At 43.3% G+C, this 26,644-nt stretch overlaps 1 protein-coding gene across 5 annotated transcripts in view; it reads right to left on the bottom strand.

The window, feature by feature from the left end:
- Positions 1-26,644, bottom strand: part of SLC2A9 (solute carrier family 2 member 9) — a 635,276-nt gene that overhangs the window by 304,155 nt on the left and 304,477 nt on the right. For all 5 annotated transcript variants that reach the window (XM_073574480.1, XM_073574478.1, XM_073574481.1 and 2 more), the window contains 2 exons: positions 10,742-10,929; positions 1,184-1,294 (listed from right to left, as the gene is read on the bottom strand). In XM_073574480.1, coding sequence (XP_073430581.1) covers positions 1,184-1,294; positions 10,742-10,929 — 299 coding nt within the window. The remainder of the gene's footprint in view (positions 1-1,183; positions 1,295-10,741; positions 10,930-26,644) is intronic.

Below are 26,644 nucleotides of genomic sequence, written 5' to 3'. Positions count from 1 at the left end.
ATGCTTTTTTTAATGCTAATTTTCAGCTGCATTTTACAGTACCAGCAAATCCTATGAGATTTCAGAAATCTCATGCACGTACATTTCCTTTTTTTGTCCTCAGTATTTTGTGCTTTGCATGTTTTTTCAGAAATAGAGCATGTCACTTCTTTCAGCGTTTTTCACCCATTGAAAGCAATGGGTAATAAAAAAAGTAAGCACAGCAGTACATGAAACCCATTTATTTTTGTGATTTTTTTCAGGTTTACCATCTTGTCTTGGTCACCTGAGATGGCATTTTTGATTAGTAAAGTTTAAATAAATTAGTGATGCATACAAAGTAAACATTGGCCAACCAAGGTGTGAGATTGAACAATGTCTGTGGCTGACCAAGGTGTGAGATTGAACAATGTCTGTGGCTGACCAAAGTGTGAAAGCTAAACAGTGTCCTACAAACTCAATGCTTTGCCATTGTCTTAGGTAAATTATTCCAGACCAATTCACCTCCACCAGCTGTTACATTTGTATGTGTATTTTTTCATGAACCTATGTCTTGTATTGTGACATGTGTTCATGCTTCTGTGGTGGAAACAAAGCTGAACTTTGGGATCCTGAAAAATGCACCAAAACATGTGTTTTTGACGCTGCTTCTTTCCTGCCAAGAGAGCAGGTTTTGCTGCAGAAAAAAACGCAGAAAAACACCTAGCGTGAAGTTAGCCAATGCACCAAAAATGCAAGAAAAAACAAGGAAAACATGTTTTTTTTTGCAACTTCTTTCCAGCCAAGAGAACAGGTATTGCTGCAGAAAAAAAAATACTAAAAAATGCCTAATGTGAACTTACTCTTATAGTTCATCTCCACAACTTCTAACATTTGGCCGGCACAAAGAACAACTGATTGGAGAGGGTGCTGAGGGCCACATCCCTACCAATCTGATATTGATGACTTATCCTATAGGTAAATTTCTTTATAATTAATTAGCCTTTATTTCTTGTTTTGTTTTGATGTTAGTTTTCTCTTCCACTTTTTGTCCAATTTGAAAAAGAATGCAGGTCTGCCTCTAGCATTCTACATGGAAGCAATTTTTTTTTTTTTTTCAAAGTTACAGTATTGTTGTCTGTCAGCAGGAGAATATTTCCCATGAAAATCACATGCACATTACAGAAAGAATAGTTAGATAATATCAGTTCGATAACCTACTTACGGATACAACGGCAGCCAAAATTTCAATGCCCCCTGTGGATAAGGTGATGTATGGAATGGTTTGAGGTTGTATACCAGCTTCTTTAAATATACTGTTTGTATAAAACCAAATCTGAAGAATTAAAACAAAAAACAGCAAAAAAATTTAATAAGTGACTATCCTGTAATAAAATGAAGACAAAAGTTTTTCAACCACATGACTGCAGAACTTCAACAGCAATAGTGCAATCTCTTGACAAGTCTGTTTCAATAAATACTTGATGGCCTGTCCTTAAGGTAGGGGCACAGAACCGTAGATCCTCTCATCTACGCTCTATGCTAATGACACACTGGTCAAACTCTGAACAGAGTGTGAGCATTTTGAACTCCGATTATCCCGAATGAGGAAAAGATGGAAAAAAACCCCTCTCCCTCTTCTCCATTGTGTGGAAATCAGACTGCCCTTAGATGTCATCCGAGAGCAGTCCGATGCTTCCCATGCAATCATTGACTTGCATGGCTTAGAGGAATCTGATAATCAGATCTAATCGAACATGCTACACTTTTTTCCTTGGACTGGACCAGTCCGAGAAAAAAATCGGACATGTGAACGACCCCATAGAAAAACAATGGTCCGAGTGAGATCCAATGGTTTGTCGGAAGGAAGACAAGGTGGTGTGAGTGAGATCCAATGGTTTGTCGGAGGCACTAGGAAGGAAGACATGGTGGTGTGAGTGAGCCCTAAGACATGAATGAAGAGTTTTCTGTTAGAACCGTTTTCATAATCCTTTTTTTATTCCTCCAGTCAATGAGGAATCGGCATGAGAAAAAAATGGCAGTAAGCTGTGAGTGACTCCGGAATTTGGATCACGCGCACCCATTCAAGTCTATGGGTGCGCGTGGAACATTGGACTGTGCTTAGATGTCATGTTAACGGACACACACAATGGAGAAGATGGAGAAATTAAATTATCCATCTTCTCCGCATCAGTGATACGATTCTCTCGCATGCGAATCTGATAACACTAAGGTGACACTCGGATCAAACTCTAACAAAGTTTGATCCGAGTGACACTGTTATAATCGGCCCCAATTTCCTCTCTTGAGAGAATCATCGCTCATGTGACCTCCGGCCAGACTATGTACTGACACACTTTATTAACAAGGGGAGTGGTGAATTCTATGTGCCAATGCATTGAGGAGGAATAACAGAGGAACAGCTCAATACAGAGTTCTAAGAAAAGACCCTCCTGCATAGTGGTATAAATTCCTCTTTCTTAAGACAGACATATACAGTCCTCTCGAAAGGAAAATTTCTGTATACATTACAATAAAGTCCATCTTAAGTAGAATAAAACTTTTTATACGCTTTTCCCTCTATAGGAGATATCCGAATTTAAAGTTACAGGCCTGTCTTCTGCCCCTTTACTCTTGTATCCTCCATATAGTAAATGAGGACCCAAAGGATATGAAGGCGATCACTAAATGGGTATTTGGAAGGAAAATATTTGGAACTCACTGGAGCAGATTTACTAAAACTGTCCTATATATTTTGACAGTGTTATTCTTAGAATAGGCAGTATGCCCAAATTATCACGATGGATCATGCTGCTTGACACATTCAGTTTATCTTTGGCTTTGTGCCAAACATTTTGGGCAAAATTTAGGAGCATAGATTGTTATAAAAAAAACTTCTAAACCATTTTATAAATTAGGCCCAAGTTGCATAAAAGTAAAAGGTAATTGCACCAGAATTATGCCACAATTAGTTTAGTAAATCTCCTCTTTTTTTTTCCCATTTTTATTTCTTAGCCTCATTCAGATGTCCGCATTATCCTATATGATTAAAGGCTATGTTTTCACTACTTCCCTTTGCTGCAGGAGAACATCCACTTTTGGACCATTGAGAGCTATTTGACCTGGAAGGTAGACCAGTGCATATGTAATGTGGCGTGGGGCGCTAGCCGTGGATGAGGTACTTGTATTCTGTGACTCAGCATGCTACATGAAAATGGGGGTCCTGGCTGGGTGTGTGCACTTTACCAAAGGAGACGTTACGCTCTTGCAGGCTGCATGCTGTCGGGGACTTCAGCCGGCTAGATCTTGCAAAGTTCAATGAAGGAGACTGTCACTTAAGAATCAACTCTCTTTTACTGAACAATAACTTGGTGGGTATTATATACAGCAGATAGTGTCTGCATAAGTTCGTGAACGTTTCTCTTAGTACATGGAATATCTTTAAATACATCCTGCCTGTCCTTCCCAGAATAACTCAGTTCTGCCTAGGTTAGTCCTTTGTCTTCCTCACAAACCAGCACAGTACTTCATGAACTTCCCTTTCCCTAATAACCATAGTACAGTCAGTAAGTGACAGTCCTGTACTTCAACCCATGGTTCCTCATCCTTTTTCCCCCCAAGGGAAGTTACTTTGTCACTATTGGGCATGCTCTTAGTCTGACGTTCCCTTCTATGATCCATCACATAAACTTCTGGACTTGCAGGCTTGGTATTGTGTTGCTAGGTTTCCTTCCCCCAGATCCCATCTCCGGATAATCACTCACACCTTCTGTCACCTTCTCTCACCTCTTTCTTAAATCTCGATATCTGTTCCCTTCATCTCCACTCCCACCCAGGAACACCCACGTCATACGGCTCTGCTCACTAATCAGACCATAGTGTTATGATTAGGTTACCGAGGAGGCGAGCAAGCCCAAGCTAAGCCACAGAAAACCAGAGAGGTTGGTAGCTAAGCGGATTGCAGACCCCTGATCCTATCCACACAACTAGCAGTAGCCGTGGAGCGTGCCTACGATGATCCTAGATGCCTTGGCACAGCCGGAGAGCTAACTAAGCCTAAAGCAAGAAAGGGGAAATCTAATCTGCCCCAGAGCAGACCCCAAAGGAATACATAGCCCCCAAACATATATTGACGGTGAGACAAGATGAAAACACAAACGCAGGTAGGAAAATATACCGAGCAAATGATGGGGCCCACACTGACTAGACAGGACAGGAAAGGAAAGACACTATCTGCAATCACGCAAAAAACCCTGCAAAAAGGTCCAACACGTCTGATGCAAAAATACTGAAGTCGCACGACTTCGCCCACTATATCAGCACTCTGGTATATTCTGAAAGCAGAGCAAAAAGAGGCCAATCTAATAAGGAACAAAAACAAACTGGCACAAGCAGTAACATATGAATGATGATTCAGCACAGCCCCAGCCGGAGCTGGCTGACCCACACAAAACTGAAATAGGCAAAACCAGATCAAATGTGAACAGAATAGCAAAAGAACACTTAGCTGAGCATGCAGGGACTGAGCTGGAAACTAAGACCTCAGGAGGCAGGAAAAAATCACCAGCAGGTATAGAGGGAGTCGGCTGTCTTAAATCCAGTCTGAAACCCCAGATCTCCAATCGTCATCCTAATTATCAGGTGGCAAGCCTCTGTTAATCAGATCAGCTCCATTACCTCCAGTAACCACCAGAGGGAGCCCAGAAAGAGAACTCGCAACCCCTCCGTCAACCTGACCAGCTCCACCACCTTCAGCAGTAACCAGAGGTAGGCCAGAAAGCAAATTCACAACAGTACCCCCCCCTTGAGGAGGGGTCACCGAACCCTCATCCACGCCACCAGGCCAATCAGGATGGGCCCGGTGAAAAGCACAAACCAATCTATTGGCATGAATGTCAGAAGCAGAGACCCAAGAATTATCCTCCTGGCCATAGCCCTTCCATTTGACCAAGTACTGGAGTCTCCGTCTAGACAAACGAGAATCCAATATTTTCTCTACCTCATATTCCACATTGCCTTTAACCAATACAGGGTCAGGAGGCGCCGCCAGAGGAACTACCGGCTCCACAAACCTCTTCAACAGAGATTTGTGAAACACGATATGGATCTTAAACGTAGCTGGAAGAGCCAATCCAAAAGAAACAGGATTAAGAATCTCCAAAATCTTATAAGGTCCAATGAATCTTGGCTTGAACTTTGGAGACGCAACCTTCATAGGAATATTCTTTGACGACAACCAAACCATATCACCCACTTTAAACCGGGGACCAATGGTCCTATGCCGGTTGGAAAACCGTTGGGCTTTTTCCTGAGAGAGGGACAACTTGTCCACCACTTGGTCCCAAATCTGCTGCATTCTCTCTACCACAGTGTCCACACTTTGGCAGGTCGAAGATTCCACTTGCCCTGAAGAAAATCGAGAATGAAACCCAAAGTTACAGAAAAAGGGCGACATCAAAGTGGCAGAACTAGCTCTATTTTTTAGCGCGAATTCGGCCAAGGGCAGAAATGAGACCCAGTCATCCTGATCAGCAGATATAAGACATCTCAAATAGGACTCCAAATTCTGGTTTGTTCTCTCAGTCTGCCCATTGGTCTGAGGATGAAATGCAGAGGAGAAAGATAACTGAATTCCCAGTTTGAAACAAAAAGCTCTCCAAAATCTGGAAATAAACTGGACTCCTCTGTCCGACACAGTGTTCTCAGGAATCCCGTGCAACCGAACCACCTGTTGTAAAAACAAGGGCACCAACTCAGAAAAAAATGGCAACATTAGGAGTGGTACAAGATGGATCATCTTAGAAAATCTATCACAAATCACCCAGATAACAGTCATTCTCTGAGAGACAGGAAGATCGGAAATAAAATCCATTGAGATATGGGTCCATGGCCTCTTGGGCACCAGCAGGGGTATCAACAACCCACTAGAATGAGAACAGGGTTTGGACCGAGAACAAGTCCCACAGGACTGCACAAAATTCCTGACATCACGAGATAAGGCAGGCCACCAAAAAGACCGCCTCACCAAATCTCTGGTACCAAAAATACCTGGATGACCAGCCAACGCAGAGCAATGAATTTCAGACATTACTCTCTTCCTCCCCTGGTCAGGAACATACAATTTTCTCATAGGGCAACTTTCAGGTTTGTCCTCCTGACATTCCTCCAGGGCACATCTCAAATCGGGTGAGATGGCGGAAAGAACTACACCCTCATTTAGAATGGTAGTAGGCTTGGTCACAATTATAGAATACGCAAAGAAACTCCTGGAAAGGGTGTCCGCCTTAACATTCTTAGTGCCCGGAAGAAAAGAGACCACAAAATTAAAACGCGTGAAAAACAAGGCCCACCTAGCCTGTCTAGGATTCAAGCGTTTCGCTGATTCAAGATAAATCAAATTCTTGTGGTCGGTGACGACCACAACTTGATGTCTAGCTCCCTCCAACCAATGTCTTCACTCTTCAAATGCTCATTTCATGGCCAACAATTTCCGATTCCCCACGTCACAGTTACGTTCAGATGGGGAGAATTTTTGAGAAAAGAAGGCACAGGGAATGATTTTAGTAGTGATCGGATCATTTTGGGACAAAACGGCTCCTGCACCAATCTCAGAAGCATCTACCTCCACCTGAAATGGGAGTGAGACATCAGGTTGCCGTAGAACCGGAGCAGAAGTGAATCTCCGCTTAAGATCCTGAAATGCCGAGACTGTCTTTGGAGACGAAGTCACCAAATCAGCGCCCTTTTTGGTCAGATCAGTCAGTGGTTTGACAATACCAGAAAAATTACTTATAAATTTACGGTAGAAATCAGCAAAAACCAAAAACTGCTGGAGAGCCTTCAAAGAAGTGGGTTGAACCCAATCATAAATGGCCTGTACCTTGGCCTGGTCCATTTCAATAGCCGATGGGGACAAAATGAATCCCAAAAATGAAATCCTCTGTACACCAAAGAGGCACTTCGATCCCTTAACATACAGGGAATTTTCCCTCAAAATCCGGGACACAGTCCGGACATGTTCCACATGAGAATCCCAATCACTGGAAAAGATCAAAATATCATCCAGATAAATGATCAAAAACTTATCCACAAAGTCCCGGAAAATATCGTTCATAAAAGATTGGAAGACAGAAGGTGCATTAGTGAGCCCAAAAAGCATCACCAGGTACTCAAAATGTCCCTCCGGTTTATTAAAAGCCGTCTTCCATTCATACCCGTGCTTGATGCGAATTAGATTATATGCTCCTCTGAGGTCAAGCTTGGTAAACCAACAGGCACTTTTAACTCTGGAAAATAAATCAGAAATCAGGGGTAACGGGTACTGATATTTAACAGTGATTTTGCTAAGGGAACGATAGTCAATACAAGGCCTTAATGAACCATCTTTCTTGGCCACAAAAAAAAACCCAGCACCTACAGGTGAAGAGGATGGTCTAATATGACCATTCTCCAATGACTCCCTGATATAAGATCGCATAGCATCATGTTCGGGTACCAATAAGTTGAAAAGCCGACCCTTGGGAAATTTACACCCGGGCATTAACTCAATTGCTCAGTCATAACTCCTATGAGGAGGCAAAGATGCAGACTTACTCTCACTAAATACATCAGAAAAATCAGCCAAATAATCAGGAATATCATGAGACTGAGGAGAGGTGGAGAAAACAGGAGCGTCACTAAGAACACATTTACAACCCCATTGGATTTCCAATCCAAAACAGGATTATGAGTTTGCAACCAGGGAAAACCCAGAACAATAGTATTATGCAAATTGTGCAACACCAAAAATTTACAATTTTCTTGGTGGTCCGGGGCAATCCGCATTATCACCTGGGTGAAAAACTGGGGTTTATGCTCCACCAAAGGAGTAGCATCAATACCCCTCAAAGGGATAGGAGTCCGCAGGGGTATCATGGGAAAATCACAACATTTAGCAAAGTCTTAATCCATCAGATTCAAAGCTGCTCCTGAATCTACAAAAGCCTTAGTGGAAAATGTAGACAAGGAGCAGATCAGAGTAATTGTCAAAAGGAACTTAGGCTGTACACACTGCCCATGGCAAATGTGTGAGCAAAAAGTTTTTCTCATTTAGGGCAGACAGAAATAGTATGAGAGGCATCCCCACAGAAAAAACACAGCTTATTACGCCTTCTAAACTTCTGACGTTGCGTCCTAGACAAAACCCATCGCATTGCATGGATTCAGACGTTCGTTCAAAAGGCGGCAATGCCTCTCGTGTAGTTTTACGTTCACGTAAGCGCCGATCAACTTAAATGGCCAATGACATAGAATCGTCAAGACCAGAGGGAACAGGAAATCCCACCATAACATCTTTTACAGTTTCTGCCAAACCCTTCCGAAAGAGAGCTGCTAGGGCTTCGTCATTCCATTTAGTAAGGACCGCCCACTTTCGGAATTTTTGACAATATAACTCTGCAGAATCCTGACCCTGTTTCAATGCCAAAAAAGTTTTCTCAGCTTGATCAATAGCATTAGGTTCATCATACAACAACCCCAAGGCTTGAAAAAATGCATCCACATTAGTCAGAATAGGATCTCCAGGTGTCAGAGAAAAAGCCCAATCCTGGGGATCGCCACGCAGCAAGGAGATGACAATTTTAACCTGCTGCACAGAGCTCCCCGATGAGTTAGGCTTCAAGGCAAGAAATAGTTTACAATTACTCTTAAAATTCAAAATTTTAGACCAATCCCCAGAAAACACATCAGGAGTAGGGATTTTTGGTTCAACATCAGATGATTGAGCGAGATAAGCAGAAATTCCCCGCACTTCAACAGCGAGCTGCTCAACACGATCAGACAATTGCTTAATCTCCATTAAAGAAAAAAAAATCCTCCTATGGCCCCAGAGAAAAAGACGAAAAAAAATATAAAAAAATACTGACACTTTTTTTTTTTTTTTTTACAATTCTTTCCTTCTTTTGAGTATCCTAGAGTCTGCAGTTTGGCTAGTGATTCTGTTATGATTGGGTCACCGAGGAGGAGAGCAAACCCAAGCTAAGCCACAGAAAACCAGAGAGGTTGGTAACTAAGCGGATTGCAGACCCCTGATCCTATCCACACAACTAGCAGTAGCCGGAGAGCGTACCTACGATGATCCTAGACGCTACTAAGCCTAAAGCAAGAAAGGGGAAATATAAACTGCCCCAGAGCACATCCCAAAGGAATAGATAGCCCTCAAACATATATTGTCGGTGAGACAAGATGAAAACACAAACGCAGGTAGGAAAATAGGCTGAGCAAACGATGGGGCCCACACTGACTAGACAGGACAGGAAAGGAAAGACACTATCTGCAATCATGTAAAAAACCCTGCAAAAAGTCCAACACGTTTTATGCAAAAATACTGAAGTCGCACGACTTTGCCCACTATATCAGCACTCTGGTATATTTTGAAAGCAGAGCAAAAAGAGGCCAATCTAATAAGGGACAAAAACAAACTGGCATAAGCAGTAACATATGGATGGTGATTCAGCACAGCCCCAGTCGGAGCTGCCTGACCCACACAAAAGTCAAATAGACAAAACCAGATCAAATGTGAACAGAATAGTATAAGAACACTTAGCTGAGCATGCAGGGACTGAGCTGGAAACTAAGACCTCAGGAGGCAGGAAAAAATCACCAGCAGGGATAGAGGGAGTCGGTTGTCTTAAATCCAGTCAGAAACCCCAGATCTCCATTCGTCATCATCATTATCAGGTGGCAAGCCTCTGTTAATCAGATCATCTCCATTACCTCCAGTAACCACCAGAGGGAGCCCAGAAAGAGAACTCGCAACCCCTCCGTCAACCTGACCAGCTCCACCACCTTCAGCAGTAACCAGAGGTAGGCCAGAAAGCGAATTCCAAACACCATAGGTCTACTTCTGCTGCAGGCTGTGACCTATCTGAATACCTGACAGGAAAATGTTTCTGTTTCTTTTACTTTATCCTCTCACACTCTGGGCTAGTCCAAACTATTAACACTAACCTTCCCTATTAACTCCCTGCTGCTACCCAGAATGCAACCTATCACTAACAACACACATTACTAAACATGTCACACATAAAATAAATTGCGACAATACATGTCTTTCAGGGGAAACATGGGCAACACTTCCATCTTCTTACACATACTCCTTGCACCACACCTAGACCTCATATTGTCTACCCTCCTCGGATACTTATCTCCAATGCCTACAGTAAGTGATCTAAATAGACACCTTTTCTATTCCTTATACAGTATACAATATTTTCACGTATGTGTTTAAACACGGACATGTGAGTGAGAACGTAGACATAAGCGTTATTAGACTGGGAAACAGGTGTCTCTGTTTGAAGGGAGCTTGCTGGCAGAGGTAAAAGGAGAAAATAAAATCATTCTTTGTCTCCTAATATTGTGGCATGAATAATAAAATTCACATTTTTTTTTGGAATAATCCACATTTTTTTCACATTTCCTAATAGGATTTGGCTTAGTAGATTGGGTATGGACATCTAATTGCCAACAGATTTACTATGATCTACGCCAGAAATATACAATTCAGTAGAATTTAGCTTAAGGCACATGGATATCCCAAAATGCATTAATTTTATTAAGAGAAGAGCCTCTTAGTCCAGGGGGCTTCTATTCAAGACAGGAAAGTTGATTTTTTTTTTAACGGCTAATGGGCAAAGAGCAAGTTTTTCTGTGTCTACTGTGGAAGGAAGAGTTGTGCTGTGACTACTGGGGGGAGGATGGGAAGCGAAGATGTGAAGACTGTGAGTCACTTATTGTAGTTACTTACGGCATTCAGGCCGCACAGCTGGTAAGACGCCATTGTCACTATGACGGTTATTATCTGCCACCGAGCTGAACGATCCTTGAAAAGTTCAATTACTGACACCAACTGCATGTTCCTCTGTATCCTGGTCTCTGCCAGCACGTCTTCAATATCTTGAGAAACGTCTTTCTTCCCAAGGAATGTGCGGAAAGCTACAAAAAAATGAGAGTTTTAATCAGTGTCAATCACCATTAGATTTGTGGAAGGTATTATACTAAATTTCTATGAATCAATACCTGCTGCATATACGGATAGAAGATATGAATCATATCATACAATTATATATATTGATGGATATGGGAAGAATTATATTAGAAACTGCCCAAACAAGTTTTCCATTTTGCGAGAAGGATTTATCTTTCATATTTTTCCGAATATTTTTGTGCCAGAATTATTTCCCTTTCTTTAAACATTTCATATTTTTAGATATATTTTTCCTGTCGTCTGATAAAGAGATATAATGATGTATAATTTTGTAGATTACTGCCTTCTGTAGTTTTGTAGTTGTACACGGCGGATCAAAAAGCGAGACGAAGGGATTAACGCTTAACATCAAAAACCAAACAAGGGTAGAATATGTATATAGACTACATAAAATGACGTTTCACTAACAGTATTTGGCAGTGCATCAAAGTATCGGGAAACATTCACGTGCAAAGGTGAAGCCACTCGGAAAAGTTGACTTCAAAGTACTGGCCTACTTTCATTTCTAACCTCCATGGAATTGCAGAGAGCTGCACATATAATAGCTAATAAAAAGTCACTACGGAAAAGCGGAAAGTGCTCAAGTGAAAAACATGAAAATAAAGTGACCTATAACTTGCTAAAAAGAATTATGTCATCCCAACACTAGATATGGCTACAAGTGGGAAAGATTATAAGAAGAGTAAGTACTTTTCATGACCCAAACATCATGTCTGGGCAAACCCAAGATATTAAAGGAAACTGCTCATCTGTTTCATGCAGCTCAAACTGCGGGAAATATTATTCAGAGCCTGGCTTACAGCCAAATATATTTTTCTCTGAAATTTTCCAGCCAAGACTATAACTGGAAATGAGATTAGCTTGGCTCTTCCCTGGCTGGCTATTCCCAGAGTTGCTATAGTTAATTGACAGGTAAGAGAGATCTGTTAAACATCTAAGGCTAGTTTCACACTAGCATTTCCTGGAGCTGCGTTGGGCTGTGCACGGCTGCCGCTAAGCTCCGCCTATGGCTGTGCCTCCTCCTGTCAGCTCCGCCTATGCGTGCATGACGCTGCATGTGAACCTGCATACCCTATCTTTAGCATTGGGTACGCAGGCCGTGCGCAGGTATGCGTTTGCCGGCACATGCGTCTTTTTGACTGTGCGCCAAGCGCACCAAAATGCATCACGGTGCACGGTCAAAAGGATGCATGCGCCGGTAAATGCATACCTGCGCAGACCTGCATACCCAATGCTAAAGATAGGGTACGCAGGTCGCATGCAGCGTCATGCGCCCATAGGCGGAGCTGACAGGAGGAGGCACGGCTGTGGGCGGAGCTTAGCGGCGGCCGTGCACAGCCCGACGCAGCACCAGGAAACCCTAGTGTGAAACTAGCCTAAAGCTGGGTGGGGGAGAGCTGAACTAGTCCTATTTCCGGCTATGTTCCCTGGCTGGATCTTTAGACTCAGATGACGGGTTCCCTTTTAAGAAGTCCATGTGAATAGCCACCAATTTTTGATTGATTGATAGAGCTCTAACATCCAGTACTCAAGGTGATCAGAACAATGTTTGGGTCACTGCACTACTTTATAGTTCACACAGACACATTGGCTTATTCGTATGGGTGGCTGTGCCTGGTATTGCTATAGCTTTATCCACTTGAGAAAGCCAGTCCAAGGGAAACTTATTGGGGAGGCTAAGAGTTACTTTTAATTCAGCTTAAATGTTCTTGTATATACAGAGGGGGAAAAAAAGTACTTAGTCAAAAAATTGTTAAAAATGTATTGGTATTTTATTGTTCATCCATAGAGTATTGCATGTGCTATCCAATGAATAGAAAAATCCAGCTCTTGGTTCTTCCAGGGTTAAATTTATTCAAAGAGAAATTCTTTAAAAGTCCAACTTCATAAAGACAGCATGAATGTCCCCACCATCCTTGGGGACACAAGAACAGACGCGTTTCGAGCTTACAAGCTCTTAATCATTGCTCTAAGTGTTACTCATTGTATTGATCTTATATACTAGAGGCTGCTATAACAGGTGTGTGCCATCAATACGATCATCAATCAGCACCTGTTGTATAGAAATTAACATGGTAAAACCTCTACCAGAGTATAAAGACAAGAAGGGACATTGATTTGAATAGACCTTAGTACATCGATACATAAAAATAAAATGAAAAGAAAAAGAAAAGAAAAAACATATGAAAACAATATACAGTGGGGCAAAAAAGTATTTAGTCAGTCAGCAATAGTGCAAGTTCCACCACTTAAAAAGATGAGAGGCATCTGTAATTTACATCATAGGTAGACCTCAACTATGGGAGACAAACTGAGAAAAAAAAAATCCAGAAAATCACATTGTCTGTTTTTTTTTCATTTTATTTGCATATTATGGTGGAAAATAAGTATTTGGTCAGAAACAAAATTTCATCTCAATACTTTGTGATATATCCTTTGTTGGCAATGACAGAGGTCAAACGTTTTCTGTAAGTCTTCACAAGGTTGCCACACACTGTTGTTGGTATGTTGGCCCATTCCTCCATGCAGATCTCCTCTAGAGCAGTGATGTTTTTGGCTTTTCGCTTGGCAACACGGACTTTCAACTCCCTCCAAAGGTTTTCTATAGGGTTGAGATCTGGAGACTGGCTAGGCCACTCCAGGACCTTGAAATGCTTCTTACGAAGCCACTCCTTCGTTGCCCTGGCGGTGTGCTTTGGATCATTGTCATGTTGAAAGACCCAGCCACGTTTCCTCTGCAATGCCCTTGCTGATGGAAGGAGGTTTGCACTCAAAATCTCACGATACATGGCCCCATTCATTCTTTCATGTACCCGGATCAGTCGTCCTGGCCCCTTTGCAGAGAAACAGCCCCAAAGCATGATGTTTCCACCACCATGCTTTACAGTAGGTATGGTGTTTGATGGATGCAACTCAGTATTCTTTTTCTTCCAAACACGACAAGTTGTGTTTCTACCAAACAGTTCCAGTTTGGTTTCATCAGACCATAGGACATTCTCCCAAAACTCCTCTGGATCATCCAAATGCTCTCTAGCAAACTTCAGACGGGCCCAGACATGTACAGGCTTAAGCAGTGGGACAAATCTGGCACTGCAGGATCTGAGTCCATGGTGGCGCAGTGTGTTACTTATGGTAGGCCTTGTTACATTGGTCCCAGCTCTCTGCAGTTCATTCACTAGGTCCCCCCGCGTGGTTCTGGGATTTTTGCTCACCGTTCTTGTGATCATTCTGACCCCACGGGGTGGGATTTTGCGTGGAGCACCAGATCGAGGGAGATTATCAGTGGTCTTGTATGTCTTCCATTTTCTAATTATTGCTCCCACAGTTGATTTCTTCACTCCAAGCTGGTTGGCTATTGCAGATTCAGTCTTCCCAGCCTGATGCAGGGCTACAATTTTGTTTCTGGTGTCCTTTGACCGCTCTTTGGTCTTCACCATAGTGGAGTTTGGAGTCAGACTGTTTGAGGGTGTGCATAGGTGTCTTTTTATACTGATAACAAGTTTAAACAGGTGCCATTACTACAGGTAATGAGTGGAGGAAAGAGGAGACTCTTAAAGAAGAAGTTACAGGTCTGTGAGAGCCAGAAATCTTGATTGCTTGTTTCTGACCAAATACTTATTTTCCACCATAATATGCAAATAAAATGAAAAAACCAGACAATGTGATTTTCTGGATTTTTTTTTCTCAGTTTGTCTCCCATAGTTGAGGTCTACCTATGATGTAAATTACAGACGCCTCTCATCTTTTTAAGTGGTGGAACTTGCACTATTGCTGACTGACTAAATACTTTTTTGCCCCACTGTATGTTAATACATATGAGAGACGCAAGCAAAGAGTTCAATCAAATATGACGGTATGTAAGGTCCTGTCTTATATTCATACCACTGGGAAATCTCATTTTTAACACATAGATCCACCACGCTCCTCTATTTAGTAATTTTCTGCGGTGGTCTCCCCTTCTTAAAGGATTAGCAACTTTCTCAATTCCCATAATTCTACACATGGATGTTACTCCATTGTGTTCAGTGGAAAAATGTCTGGAGGCTGCAGAGCATTTAGTCACTTTTTTAGTCACTGCATCTGACAGGTGTCTTCTATCCGTCACTTTAAAGGAAATCTGTCACCTATAATGCTGTAGATAAGCCCCCAATGAAACCTAAAAGAGAAGAAAAACACGTTATATCATACTCACCGGGGGGCGGGGGCGGTGGGTGTCGCGGTCCAGTCCGGCGCCTCCTATCTTCATGCAATGACGTCCTCCTTCTTACTTCTGCCACAGCTCCTGCGCAGGCGTACTATATCTGCCCTGTTGAGGGCAGAGTAAAGTACTGCAGTGCACAGGCGCCGGGAAAGGTCAGAGAGGTCCAGCGCCTGCGCACTGCAGTACCCTGCTCTGCCCTCAACAGGGAAGATAAAGTACGAGCCGCAGCAGAAGGAAGAGGACGTCATCTCTGGAAGATGGGAGGCGCCGGACCGGACGGCGACACCCATTGGACTGGACCAGACGCCAGGGTGAGTATAATCTAACGTGTTTTTCTTATCTTTCAGGTTTCATCAGGGAGCTTACTTACAGCATTACAGCTCCCTGGATCAATGCAATATTAAGGAAACTAGTGTATATACCCTGTAATATTATACTTTTCAAGAAAGGCATCCAGTCCCTTCTTAAATTTTAATAGGGAATCACTCATTACAACATCATATGGAGAGTTCCATAGTCTCACTGCTCTTACAGTAAAGAATCCGCGTCCTTTCCTCCAGACGTAGAGGATGCCCCCTTGTCCCTGGCTTAGAAGCACATGTTGTTTCACTGGGGCATCATATAGACTGCATTAACCATTGAATACTTCCCTTGGTCTACATATATCGCAATAATCAATATTGTCTTAAATGCTACCTATTATCACCAGTCGCCATAACATGGAGTCTACTCTCCATAAAGGACTGGACTGACCATTGACTTTATGGAAGGAACAGATGATCATCTATGTACAAGCGGTACTCTTAACCGCTTAGTTGAATATATCTTTGGGCATTTGTCCATTTATACAGAACTCACTAAAGTCTAGTTGTGGGACCAATTTGCCCTTATCATTTCATACTGGTCACAATGTTCAGGAATCCACTCGAACCACAACATAAAAAATAAAAGAGGACAGCACCCTTGTAGATGGTAGAAAAAGCAAAAGACTTTTTGACCCCTATATAATTTTTTTATGTGATGGTTGATAAGATTCTTGTGACTTACTTTCATTGCCCAGAGTCATAGATCATCCTCAGGTCACCCATACGCAATTATCCTTGGTCACATCTCGTGCCTGACTTAAAAGTTATACTGAACTTTTTTGGATGGAATTTAACAATGAGTAACATAAAATTCCACATTAAAGTTCCCCCACAACTCAATAAAATTCATGTAGTAGATGAACTGTAACTTCAAACTTCGTGACTGGTTTTGAGACGACCTACTTAACGCTTTCTCCCAGTAAAAAAAACAACACAAACTAATACAACTGCGTAAGAAACTATAATATATTGTGTAACATCATTCATCCAATTCCAATTTATTACCAGCAAATGTTCAACCTAATTACATTACGCTAGAACTGTAGAATACAGTCTGCAAACTCACATCCCACTCAAAGCTTTGCATAGAATTACTTCGTCTTCATTTCATATTCTTCGCTACGTTTTCATTTCATATTCACTCCTATACTCAGGACAAATATCATCTATCATGGCAGAGAAACTACGGATTATGTAAAGATTATATGTCTTTGTGTGATTCGGATACTTTGCCTCTGCAAGAAAGAAGTGAATATGTCACTTATTCATGTAGATCAAACATTCTGTCTATAGAGCGACCATAAAATACCACGACCATAAATAATATGGCAGGAAAAAAAGATACATATCCATCTTGGATTGACGTACCATTGGTGTAACCTGTGCGACTGCATAGAGGCCCGAGAGTTAAGGGGGTACATTTCTACAGTACCTCAAAAGCAGTAATCATTTTCTGACAGAAATACTGTACATAAAAGGGTGAACAACTGGACTGCCGAGGGCCCATGTACTGTTCTTGCACAGTGGGTTCTCTTCTGTCTGTGTCCGCCCCTGATATTCATCCAAGTTGAACTAGGGGAGAGGAAAACTGGACTGAGATAGTTAGAGGAAAAAATAGCCCCATCTTCCTGTTAATCCAGAAATGGAAAGGAAAAAGGTCCATAGAAATACAAAGTCTGTGTCTACCACCAGTGGCAATCAAACTCCATGGCAGTTATTACTTAATGGCCTTGTCCACTATGTGGACAATCTCTTTTCATTCAGTATGTTTGCCCCAGTAAAATAATAACACTTATTCTAAACTTTGGTGCTGGCGCCATTTGAGCAGCGTCAGCATTGGCTCTCCCTGGGCTTGCGTGACATTGTTATGTCACGCAATCCCTGCAGTCAATCAACGGTTACATCACTGTCCACCCCTTTTGAGAAATCAGGCATTCAAAGGAAGTGACAGAGAAGCCGCAGTTTTCATGTTCTCTGGATTTCAATTACGTCCAAAAGGAATGGACAGTAAAGTCGTAGATGAGTGGCCTCAGGGATTTCATGAGATAAGTGTTACGCAAGCCCCAGGAGAGCCAGTGCCAAAAAATGCTCGAACTGCGCCTACATCAGAGGTGAGTATAGCTCCTATAATTTTACTTGGGGTAAATTGTGATTGATAAAAGGTTATCCGAATAGTGAAAAACACTTTTAAAAGCTATGTAAACAGTAGCATGTAAAAGTTTGGCACCCCTGGTCAAAATTACTATTATAGTGAACATTTAAGCAAGTTGAAGATGAAATAATCTCTAAAACGGTTAAAGTTAAAGATGACACATTTACTTTGTATTTTTGTAAAAAAAAAAAACCCTCTATCCTAGCTACCACTACATTGACCCAGTGGCCAGACAGGGAGATATAACATCCATGCCTGTGCTTTCTGGTCCACATATTTGTTGTAACAAGGACCTTGCCAGTAATGGCATTGCACAATGCACATCTTATCTGGTCAGAAATGTGTGTGTGCAGGGCGTGTATGGCCCACTTGGCAAAGTAGTGGCGGCTAGAAACAGCGTACTGCAGGAAATCTACCGAAATCAATTTTTTTAAACTGGTGATCTCCACAAGCTGGAATGGCAGCATTTCCAACACCAGTAATTTAGAAATGCTGACATTCAGGCACATGCTCATGCGTGTATAGGGTGGAATTTTATCTTTCTTTCGAGGGTGTGAGGGGTTGACACCCTCAGCTACTTCACAAGGTAGACACAGGAATGGTTCTAGTAGTAGATCACCTGTTAGTTTATTATGGACAGCATAAAACCTTAGCAGGATCAGCAAAATAAACAGATCCTTTCTGGCATAACAGTAGAAAACAAAGATAAGGTCCAAAAGAGTCCTTTCCCTGCAGGCTTCACACGCAGCACACAATGTCCTCAGCTCCTCCTGGAGCCACGTGGGAGTTCCTCCTCTCCCAAGACACAACCCCCACTGACTCTCTAGACCAGCTATTTAAGCCAGACCATGTGATGATCACCTGACTCTTACATCATCCTAGGTCCTGTCAGTACACATACTGGTGTCGGATCTGCAGGTGGAGATATTGTGATCACCCTCCCAGCCAGTCTATGGGTGCCCACATAAAACCAGCCCATGTATGCAACTTTAAATGAACTTTCTGAACATGTAGTGTGCTTGAGGAAAAATATCCTGGTTTCACATCACTGATGCCAATATACGCAGTGACACATATCTCCCCTAATACACTGTGCCAATGATCCTGTCACAAAAGCTTGGGGCATAAAGAGCTGGAAATTTCCATGGAACGGTGTAGACATGGTTGGTGACACTGCAGGTGGTGGTGGTGGTGCTGTCACAGCCTCCCTTTGCAGGGATGCAGGTGGCCTTGCTTAAGGTGACCGAGTGAAAGAGGCCGAGAGTGCAGCAAATGAGGGATCAGGAGGAAGCTCAGATTTGTCATGCTTTCTACAATATGTACTCCACTGTACCTCATGCTTGGATTTAAGATACCTGATCATGCAGGTGGTGCTCAGGTTTAGCATATTTACACCTTGGAGTTTTTACCTTAGAGTACAAGGTTTATATGGTGCAGACTAATAGGATTTTGGCCACAGAGTACAAGTTTTATATATGCAGCAAAGATGTGTGCTGGTGTGGCGCCCTGCATCTTTGCTGCCACACCAGCAAACTAGGATCAGTGAAGGATTGTGCAAGAAGGAACTTGAGCTTCACACAGGATCCAAGCTGCAAGTTGCCAGAGAAGGAAAACACAGTGAGTAGTGGCTATACTGGAAGTTCTAGACTTCAAAAAGCCTTGGTCCCAGAAGGGATTAGAATAGCAGGAAGCTTACACCAAGTCACAGCAGAGTGAAGGATAACTTCCTTTCTGCAGAACAGACTGTAACCTAGTGAGAGTTGTAATATCTCCTCTGAACTGCACCTGAACTACAGTAAAAAATAAAGTGACTTTCCTTGTCTCCTGCCTTATTACTCTGTGCCTTCTACTTCCATCACAATCTCTGGGGGTCAGCCCTGGTTGGAGAGGGTTAAACATCTGCACTGCCATCACCATCTACTCCCCCAGGGATCATCTGCAGTGCCGGCTATACTACAGTCGAACACTCCAACTGGTGTCACGAATTACTACATAAACTCTATCCCTAATCAATACTCCCTTTTACATGACCGACTGGGGCCATGGACTGGGTCACTGCCACTGTGACACATCCCTTTAAGACGACCGGCCCGGTACCGAGTATCCCACGGCCTCTGGGGTGCATAACTGGCACCATTCACAAATACTCCCTTTATTGCATGGGATAAACTGGGAACCGGCTTTTATGGCACAGACCATGAGGCTTTTATGGCACAGAGCACAAGTTGTTAGGGCAGTCTACTCAAAGCAGTATGGCACACAGGAACAGGCTTTTTGGGCATGGATCACAAGGTTGATATGGAACAGTGAATTGAGAACCTGTTATGATTGAGTCACCGTAGGAGGCAAAAACAGAAAACTTAGCTTTAGGAGAGCAGGAATCAGACTGGTGTCCAAGAGTCCACAGAGAAATCACCCGCAGGGCAGAAAGGGCGTAGGCTGTCTTATATCCAGTCAGTGACTCCACTCAGCCAATCGTGTTCATTAGTCCCAGGTGCCTGATAATCAGGCTCACTACCTTCCTTCACTAGAATAGGGAGTTCACCAGGCCTCAGTGACGGAGGGGAAAATGAACTCACAACAGTAACCCCCCCTTGAGGAGGGGTCACCGAACCCTCAACAACGCTACCAGGGCGATCAGGGTGAGCCCGATGAAAGGCACGCACCAATCTTTTGGCATGAATATCAGAGGCAGAGACCCAGGAATTATCCTCCTGACCATAACCCTTCCACTTAACCAAATACTGGAGTCTCCGTCTAGCCAGACGGGAATCCAGAATTTTCTCTACCTCATATTCCAAGTTACCTTCAACCAATACAGAGTCCGGAGGTGCCACCTCAGGCACAACTGGCTCAACAAACCTCTTCAACAAGGACTTATGGAACACATTATGGATCTTAAATGTGACAGTAAGAGCCAAACGAAAAGAGACCGGATTAATAATCTCCAAAATCTTGTAAGGTCCAATAAATCTAGGCTTAAACTTAGGAGAAGCCGCCTTCATAGCAATATTTTTTGATGATAACCACACCATATCACCAATCTTAAACTGGGGACCAATGGTCCTATGTCGATTGGAAAACCGCTGGGCCTTTTCCTGGGAGAGAGATAACTTATCCACCACTTGGTCCTAAATCTGGTGCATTCTCTCCACCACAGTGTCAACACCTGGGCAGGCAGAGGGCTCCACCTGCCCTGAAGAAAATCGAGGATGAAACCCAAAGTTACAAAAAAAAGGTGACATCAAAGTGGCAGAACTAGCTCTATTATTTAAAGCAAATTCGGCCAAGGGCAAAAATGAAACCCAATCATCCTGATCAGCGGAAATAAAACATCTCAAATACGACTCCAAGGTCTGGTTTGTTCTCTCTGTCTGCCCATTGGTCTGAGGGTGAAAAGCAGAGGAGAAGGACAACTGAATTCCCAACTTGGAACAGAACGTCCTCCAAAATTTAGACACAAATTGAACTCCTCTGTCAGATACAATGTTCTCGGGAATCCCGTGCAAGCGAACCACCTGTTGCAAAAACAGGGGCACCAACTCAGAGGAAGATGGCAACTTAGGGAGTGGTACAAGATGAACAATCTTAGAGAACCTATCACAAATCACCCAAATAACAGTCATTCTTTGAGAGACCGGCATATCAGAGATGAAATCCATTGAAATATGGGTCCATGGCCTCCTAGGGACCGGCAAAGGCATCAACAACCCACTAGAGCGAGAACAAGATTTAAACCGGGAGCAAGTCCCACAGGACTGCACAAAATTCCTGACATCATGAGACAAGGTGGGCCACCAAAAAGAGCGACTCACCAGATCTCTAGTACCAAAAATACCTGGATGACCAGCCAATGCAGAGCAATGAACTTCAGACATCACTCTCTTCTTCCACTGGTCAGGAACATACAACTTTCCACTGGGGCAATGCTCAGGTTTGTCCTCCTGGAACTCTTGCAGAGCAAGTCTCAAATCGGGCGAGATGGCAGAAAGAACTACCCCTTCGCCTAAGATGGTAGCAGGCTTGGTCACCACAGGAGAATTGGCAAAGAAACTCCTAGAGAGGGCATCTGCCTTGATATTCTTAGTTCCAGGAAGGAAAGAGACCACAAAATCAAAACGTGTAAAAAACAAGGCCCACCTAGCCTGTCTAGGGTTCAAGTGTTTAGCCGACTCTAGGTAAATCAAATTTTTGTGGTCAGTGAGGACCACAACTTGATGTTTGGCTCCCTCCAACCAATGTCTCCACTCCTCAAATGCCCATTTCATGGCCAACAGTTCCCGATTCCCCACATCATAGTTACGTTCAGATGAAGAGAACTTTCGGGAAAAGAAAGCACAGGGATTCATTTTAGATGTTACCGGATCCTTTTGGGACAACACCGCTCCTGCACCAATCTCAGAAGCATCCACCTCTACCTGAAACGGGAGTGAGACATCAGGTTGCCGCAGAACCGGGGCGGAGGTAAATCTACGCTTCAGCTCCTGAAAGGAAGCAACCGCCTCCGGAGACCAATTCAACACATCCGCACCCTTCCTGGTCAGGTCAGTCAATGGTTTGGCAATACTAGAAAATTTTGCTATAAATTTCCGATAAAAATTAGCAAAACCCAAAAACTTCTGGAGGGCCTTCAAAGAAGTGGGCTGAACCCAATCATAAATGGCCTGTACCTTGGCCGGGTCCATTTCAATAGTTGACGGAGACAAAATAAATCCCAAAAAAGAAATCCTCTGTACTCCAAAAAGGCATTTTGATCCTTTGACATACAGAGAATTCTCTCTCAAGATCCGGAACACAGTCCGAATATGTTCCACATGAGCATCCCAATCCTTGGAGAAGATCAAAATATCATCCAGATAGATAATCAAAAATTTATCGACAAAGTCTCGGAAAATATCGTTCATGAAGCACTGGAAGACAGAAGGCGCATTAGTGAGCCCAAAAGGCATCACCAGGTACTCAAAATGTCCCTCCGGAGTATTAAACGCCGTCTTCCATTCATCCCCCTGCTTAATGCGGATAAGATTATACGCCCCCCTGAGGTCAAGCTTGGTAAACCAGCAAGCACCTCTGACTCTAGAGAATAGATCCGAAATCAGGGGTAACGGATACTGATATTTAATAGTAATTTTATTGAGGGCACGATAATCAATACAAGGCCTTAAAGAACCATCCTTCTTGGCCACAAAAAAAAAACCGGCACCTAAGGGTGAAGAGGATGGTCTAATATGACCCTTCTCCAACGCCTCCTTAATATAGGACCGCATAGCCTCGTGCTCGGGTACAGATAAATTGAAGAGCCGACCCTTAGGAAATTTACACCCCGGGCTTAGTTCAATTGCACAGTCATAACTCCTATGAGGAGGCAAGGACGCAGACTCATTCTCACTAAATACATCATAGAAGTCCGCCAAATAGTCAGGAACTTCATGCGACTGAGGAGAGGTGGAAAAAACCGGAGCCTCACTAAAGGTACACCGGCAACCCCAACTCACCACAGACACAGACTTCCAATCCAAAACTGGATTATGAATCTGCAACAAGGAAACCCCAGAACAACGGCATCATGCAGACCATGCAACACCAAAAATCTGCAATTTTCTTGGTGGTCTGGGGCGACCCGCATGACCAACTGGGTCCAAAACTGAGGTTTATTTTTAGCCAGAGGCGTAGCATCAATCCCCCTCAAAGGGATAGGCATCTGCAGAGGTGTCAATGGAAATCCACAACGTTTAGCAAAATCCAAGTCCATTAGGTTTAGCGCTGCTCCCGAATCCACAAAAGCCTTGGCGGAAAATGTGGACAGGGAACAGATCAGAGTAATTGCCAAAAGAAACTTAGGCTGAACCCCACCAACAGAAAACGTGTGTGCAAAGCGTTTCTCACGTTTAGGACAAACAGAAATAATATGTGAGGCATCGCCACAGAAAAAACACAGCTTATTACGCCTTCTGAATTCCTGACGTTGCGCCTTGGACAAAACTCTATCACATTGCATAGGTTCAGACGTCTGTTCAACCGGTGGCAACACCTCTCGTGTAATCCTGCGTTCACGTAAACGCCGTTCAACCTGAATGGCTAAAGACATAGAATCGTCCAGACCAGAGGGAACAGGAAATCCCACCATAGTATCTTTTACGGCTTCTGACAAACCCTTCCGAAAGAGAGCAGCCAAGGTACTATCATTCCAGGTAGTAAGGACCGCCCACTTTCGGAACTTTTGACAGTACAACTCTGCAGATTCTCGACCCTGGTTCAATGCTAACAGGGTCTTTTCAGCCTGATCAATAGCATTAGGTTCGTCGTACAGCAACCCCAAGGCTTGAAAAAATGCGTTCACATTAGTCAGAATAGGGTCATCTGGTTTCAAAGAAAACGCCCAATCCTGGGGATCACCGCGCAGCAAAGAGATGACAATTTTAACCTGCTGCGCGGGGCTCCCTGACGAGTTAGGCTTCAAAGCAAAAAATAATTTACAATTATTTTTGAAACTTAAAAATTTATATCGATCCCCAAAAAATACATCAGGTGTGGGGATCTTTGGTTCAACAGCATGTGAACGAGCAAGATAGGCGGAAATTCCTCGCACTTCCGCAGCGAGCTGCTCCACACGATCAGACACTTGCTTTATCTCCATTGAGAGAAAAAAATAAAAAATTCCCCTACGGCCTCAGAGATATAGAGGAAAGAATATACACACTCCTTTTTTTTTTAAACACAATTCTTTCCTGCTTTTGAGTACCCAAGGATCTGCGGTTTGGGCGGGTGATTCTGTTATGATTGAGTCACCGTAGAAGGCAAAAACAGAAAACTTAGCTTTAGGAGAGCAGGAATCAGACTGGTGTCCAAGAGTCCACAGAGAAATCACCCGCAAGGCAGAAAGGGCGTAGGCTGCCTTATATCCAGTCAGTGACTCCACTCAGCCAATCGTCTTCATTAGTCCCAGGTGCCTGATAATCAGGCTCACTACCTTCCTTCACTAGAATAGGGAGTTCACCAGGCCTCAGTGACGGAGGGGAAAATGAACTCACAACAAGAACCACACTGACAGCGCACGATTAATAGAATGGTGGTGCAAACTGTGACCCTACCTTTATACAGGCACGGTCACATGGTGCACCGGCCAACCACAGCCATGTAAGTAATTAGCATGGCTGTGATGGCTCCAAAAGTGCCCACAGCCTAAAAGCTTGTTGATTGGCTGTGCAGCAGCTTTTCAACAAGCTTTATTAGGCAGCAAACCTGAGCATTATGATGGACTACTGGTAAAAAAAAATCCGTGTACGGATGCTAAGAGTCCGGTCTGGACCCTGAACTTTACCATTCGGGTTCTCTCATTACTAGTAGTGATGAATGAACCACTGAACATAGAGTAAAAAGTTTGGTTCAGGTCCAAACTTCACCCTAGACCCGAACCCAATAGAAGTTAATGCAAACCCAAATTTCGGTGCTTTAAAATGGATGATCACAGTCAGGACTAGTGGGCTGCAAAGGGAAGCTAAATGGGGGTAAGAATATGACAATTGCACTGCAAAAAATGTAGATAGAGAAGTTACTTAAAAAAAACACAGAATAAAAAAAGGAAAAATAATAATCTTGAAACAGGAGGCAAAGGTCCACGTAGAGGAGGTGGAGGAGGTGGACATGGTTATGTAGGTGGAAGAGGCAGGGGATGTGGTATCCAACACTGTTTTTGTTTTTTGTTTTATTTGTCATGGAGCTGACTTTAAAGAACATAGAAAAAAAAAATAACAATCTGGAACCAGGAGACGGAGGTCCAAGTGGATGAGTAGGTTGAGGTGGAGGAGAAGGTTGAGATGGAGGTAGAAAAGGTGTAGGAGAAGGTAGTCAACATTGGTTTCTTGGGTTGGTTTTTTTTGGAAGGGGTTTCTGAAAACAGGCAGAGTAATATTCTGCTGGCCACTGTCACTTTGTATACATGCAATGTATAAGGGTATGTGCACACGTTGCAGAATTTTCTGCACAGAATCTGCATCTCCTGGCAGAAAACGCAGTTAAAAATCTGCACACATTTGATGCGTTTTTGATGCAGATTTTCATACTTTTTTTAATGCGGATTTGTATGCATTTGTGAAAGTTAAATAAAGATCTATTATTTAACAAAAAAAAAAAAAGAGTTGTGATGTCATTTCTTTGTCCAACCTCTTATTTTGCATACTCCATTGAAGAATAATGTTTACTCACAGATAGATAGATCCAGCGACGGACTGGCCCACCGGGGAACCGGTGGATTCTCCCGTGGGCCCTGGCATCTGGTGGGCCCTGGCACCTGCTGGCATACAGGGCCAGCAGTTGCCTAGGGCCCCCGCTGCTCCAGGGGCCCCCAGCCAGTGGTGTGTCGCACACCATGCAGCTGCTATGGGGGCCCCTGCCAGCGGAGCAGCAGCGGGTGTCAGGAGGCAGGAGCCCCTGTCCCCCTGCTAAAGAGAAATGAATATTCACTGCGAAGCAGTGAATCTCATTTCAGGTCTCCACCCCCAGAGGCCCCGCCCCCAGCCCAGTAAGCCGCTCTGCATCAGGGCCGGCGCCGCCCTCAGTCCTCTCTGCTCCTGGCTCACAGCCAGTGCGTGATGACGTCACTACATCGCGCACCCGCTGTGTGTCTGGCAGAGGGGGCAGCTCCTGACACTGAGGCCGGGATCAGCGTGGGAGCGAGGAGGAGAGGTGAGTATTGTGTTTTGGTTTTTTATTTTATATCTCTCTCGCTCTCTCTATCTGTCTCTCTCTATCTATCTATCTCTATTTCTCTATATATCTCTCTCTCTCTCTCTCATATCTATCTATCTTTCTATCTATTATCTATATCTATCTATCTCTATATCTATCTCTATCTATTATCTATATCTATCTCTATATCTATCTCTATCGCTCTATCTTTATATCTATCTTTCTATCTCTACATCTATCTCTATATCTATCTATCT

This window comes from Dendrobates tinctorius, unplaced genomic scaffold (assembly GCF_039654945.1).
Source record: "Dendrobates tinctorius isolate UK_male_01 unplaced genomic scaffold, ASM3965494v1 ptg000039l, whole genome shotgun sequence".
NCBI classification, from domain to species: domain Eukaryota; kingdom Metazoa; phylum Chordata; class Amphibia; order Anura; family Dendrobatidae; genus Dendrobates; species Dendrobates tinctorius.
This window is presented reverse-complemented; position numbering and strand designations above follow the sequence as displayed.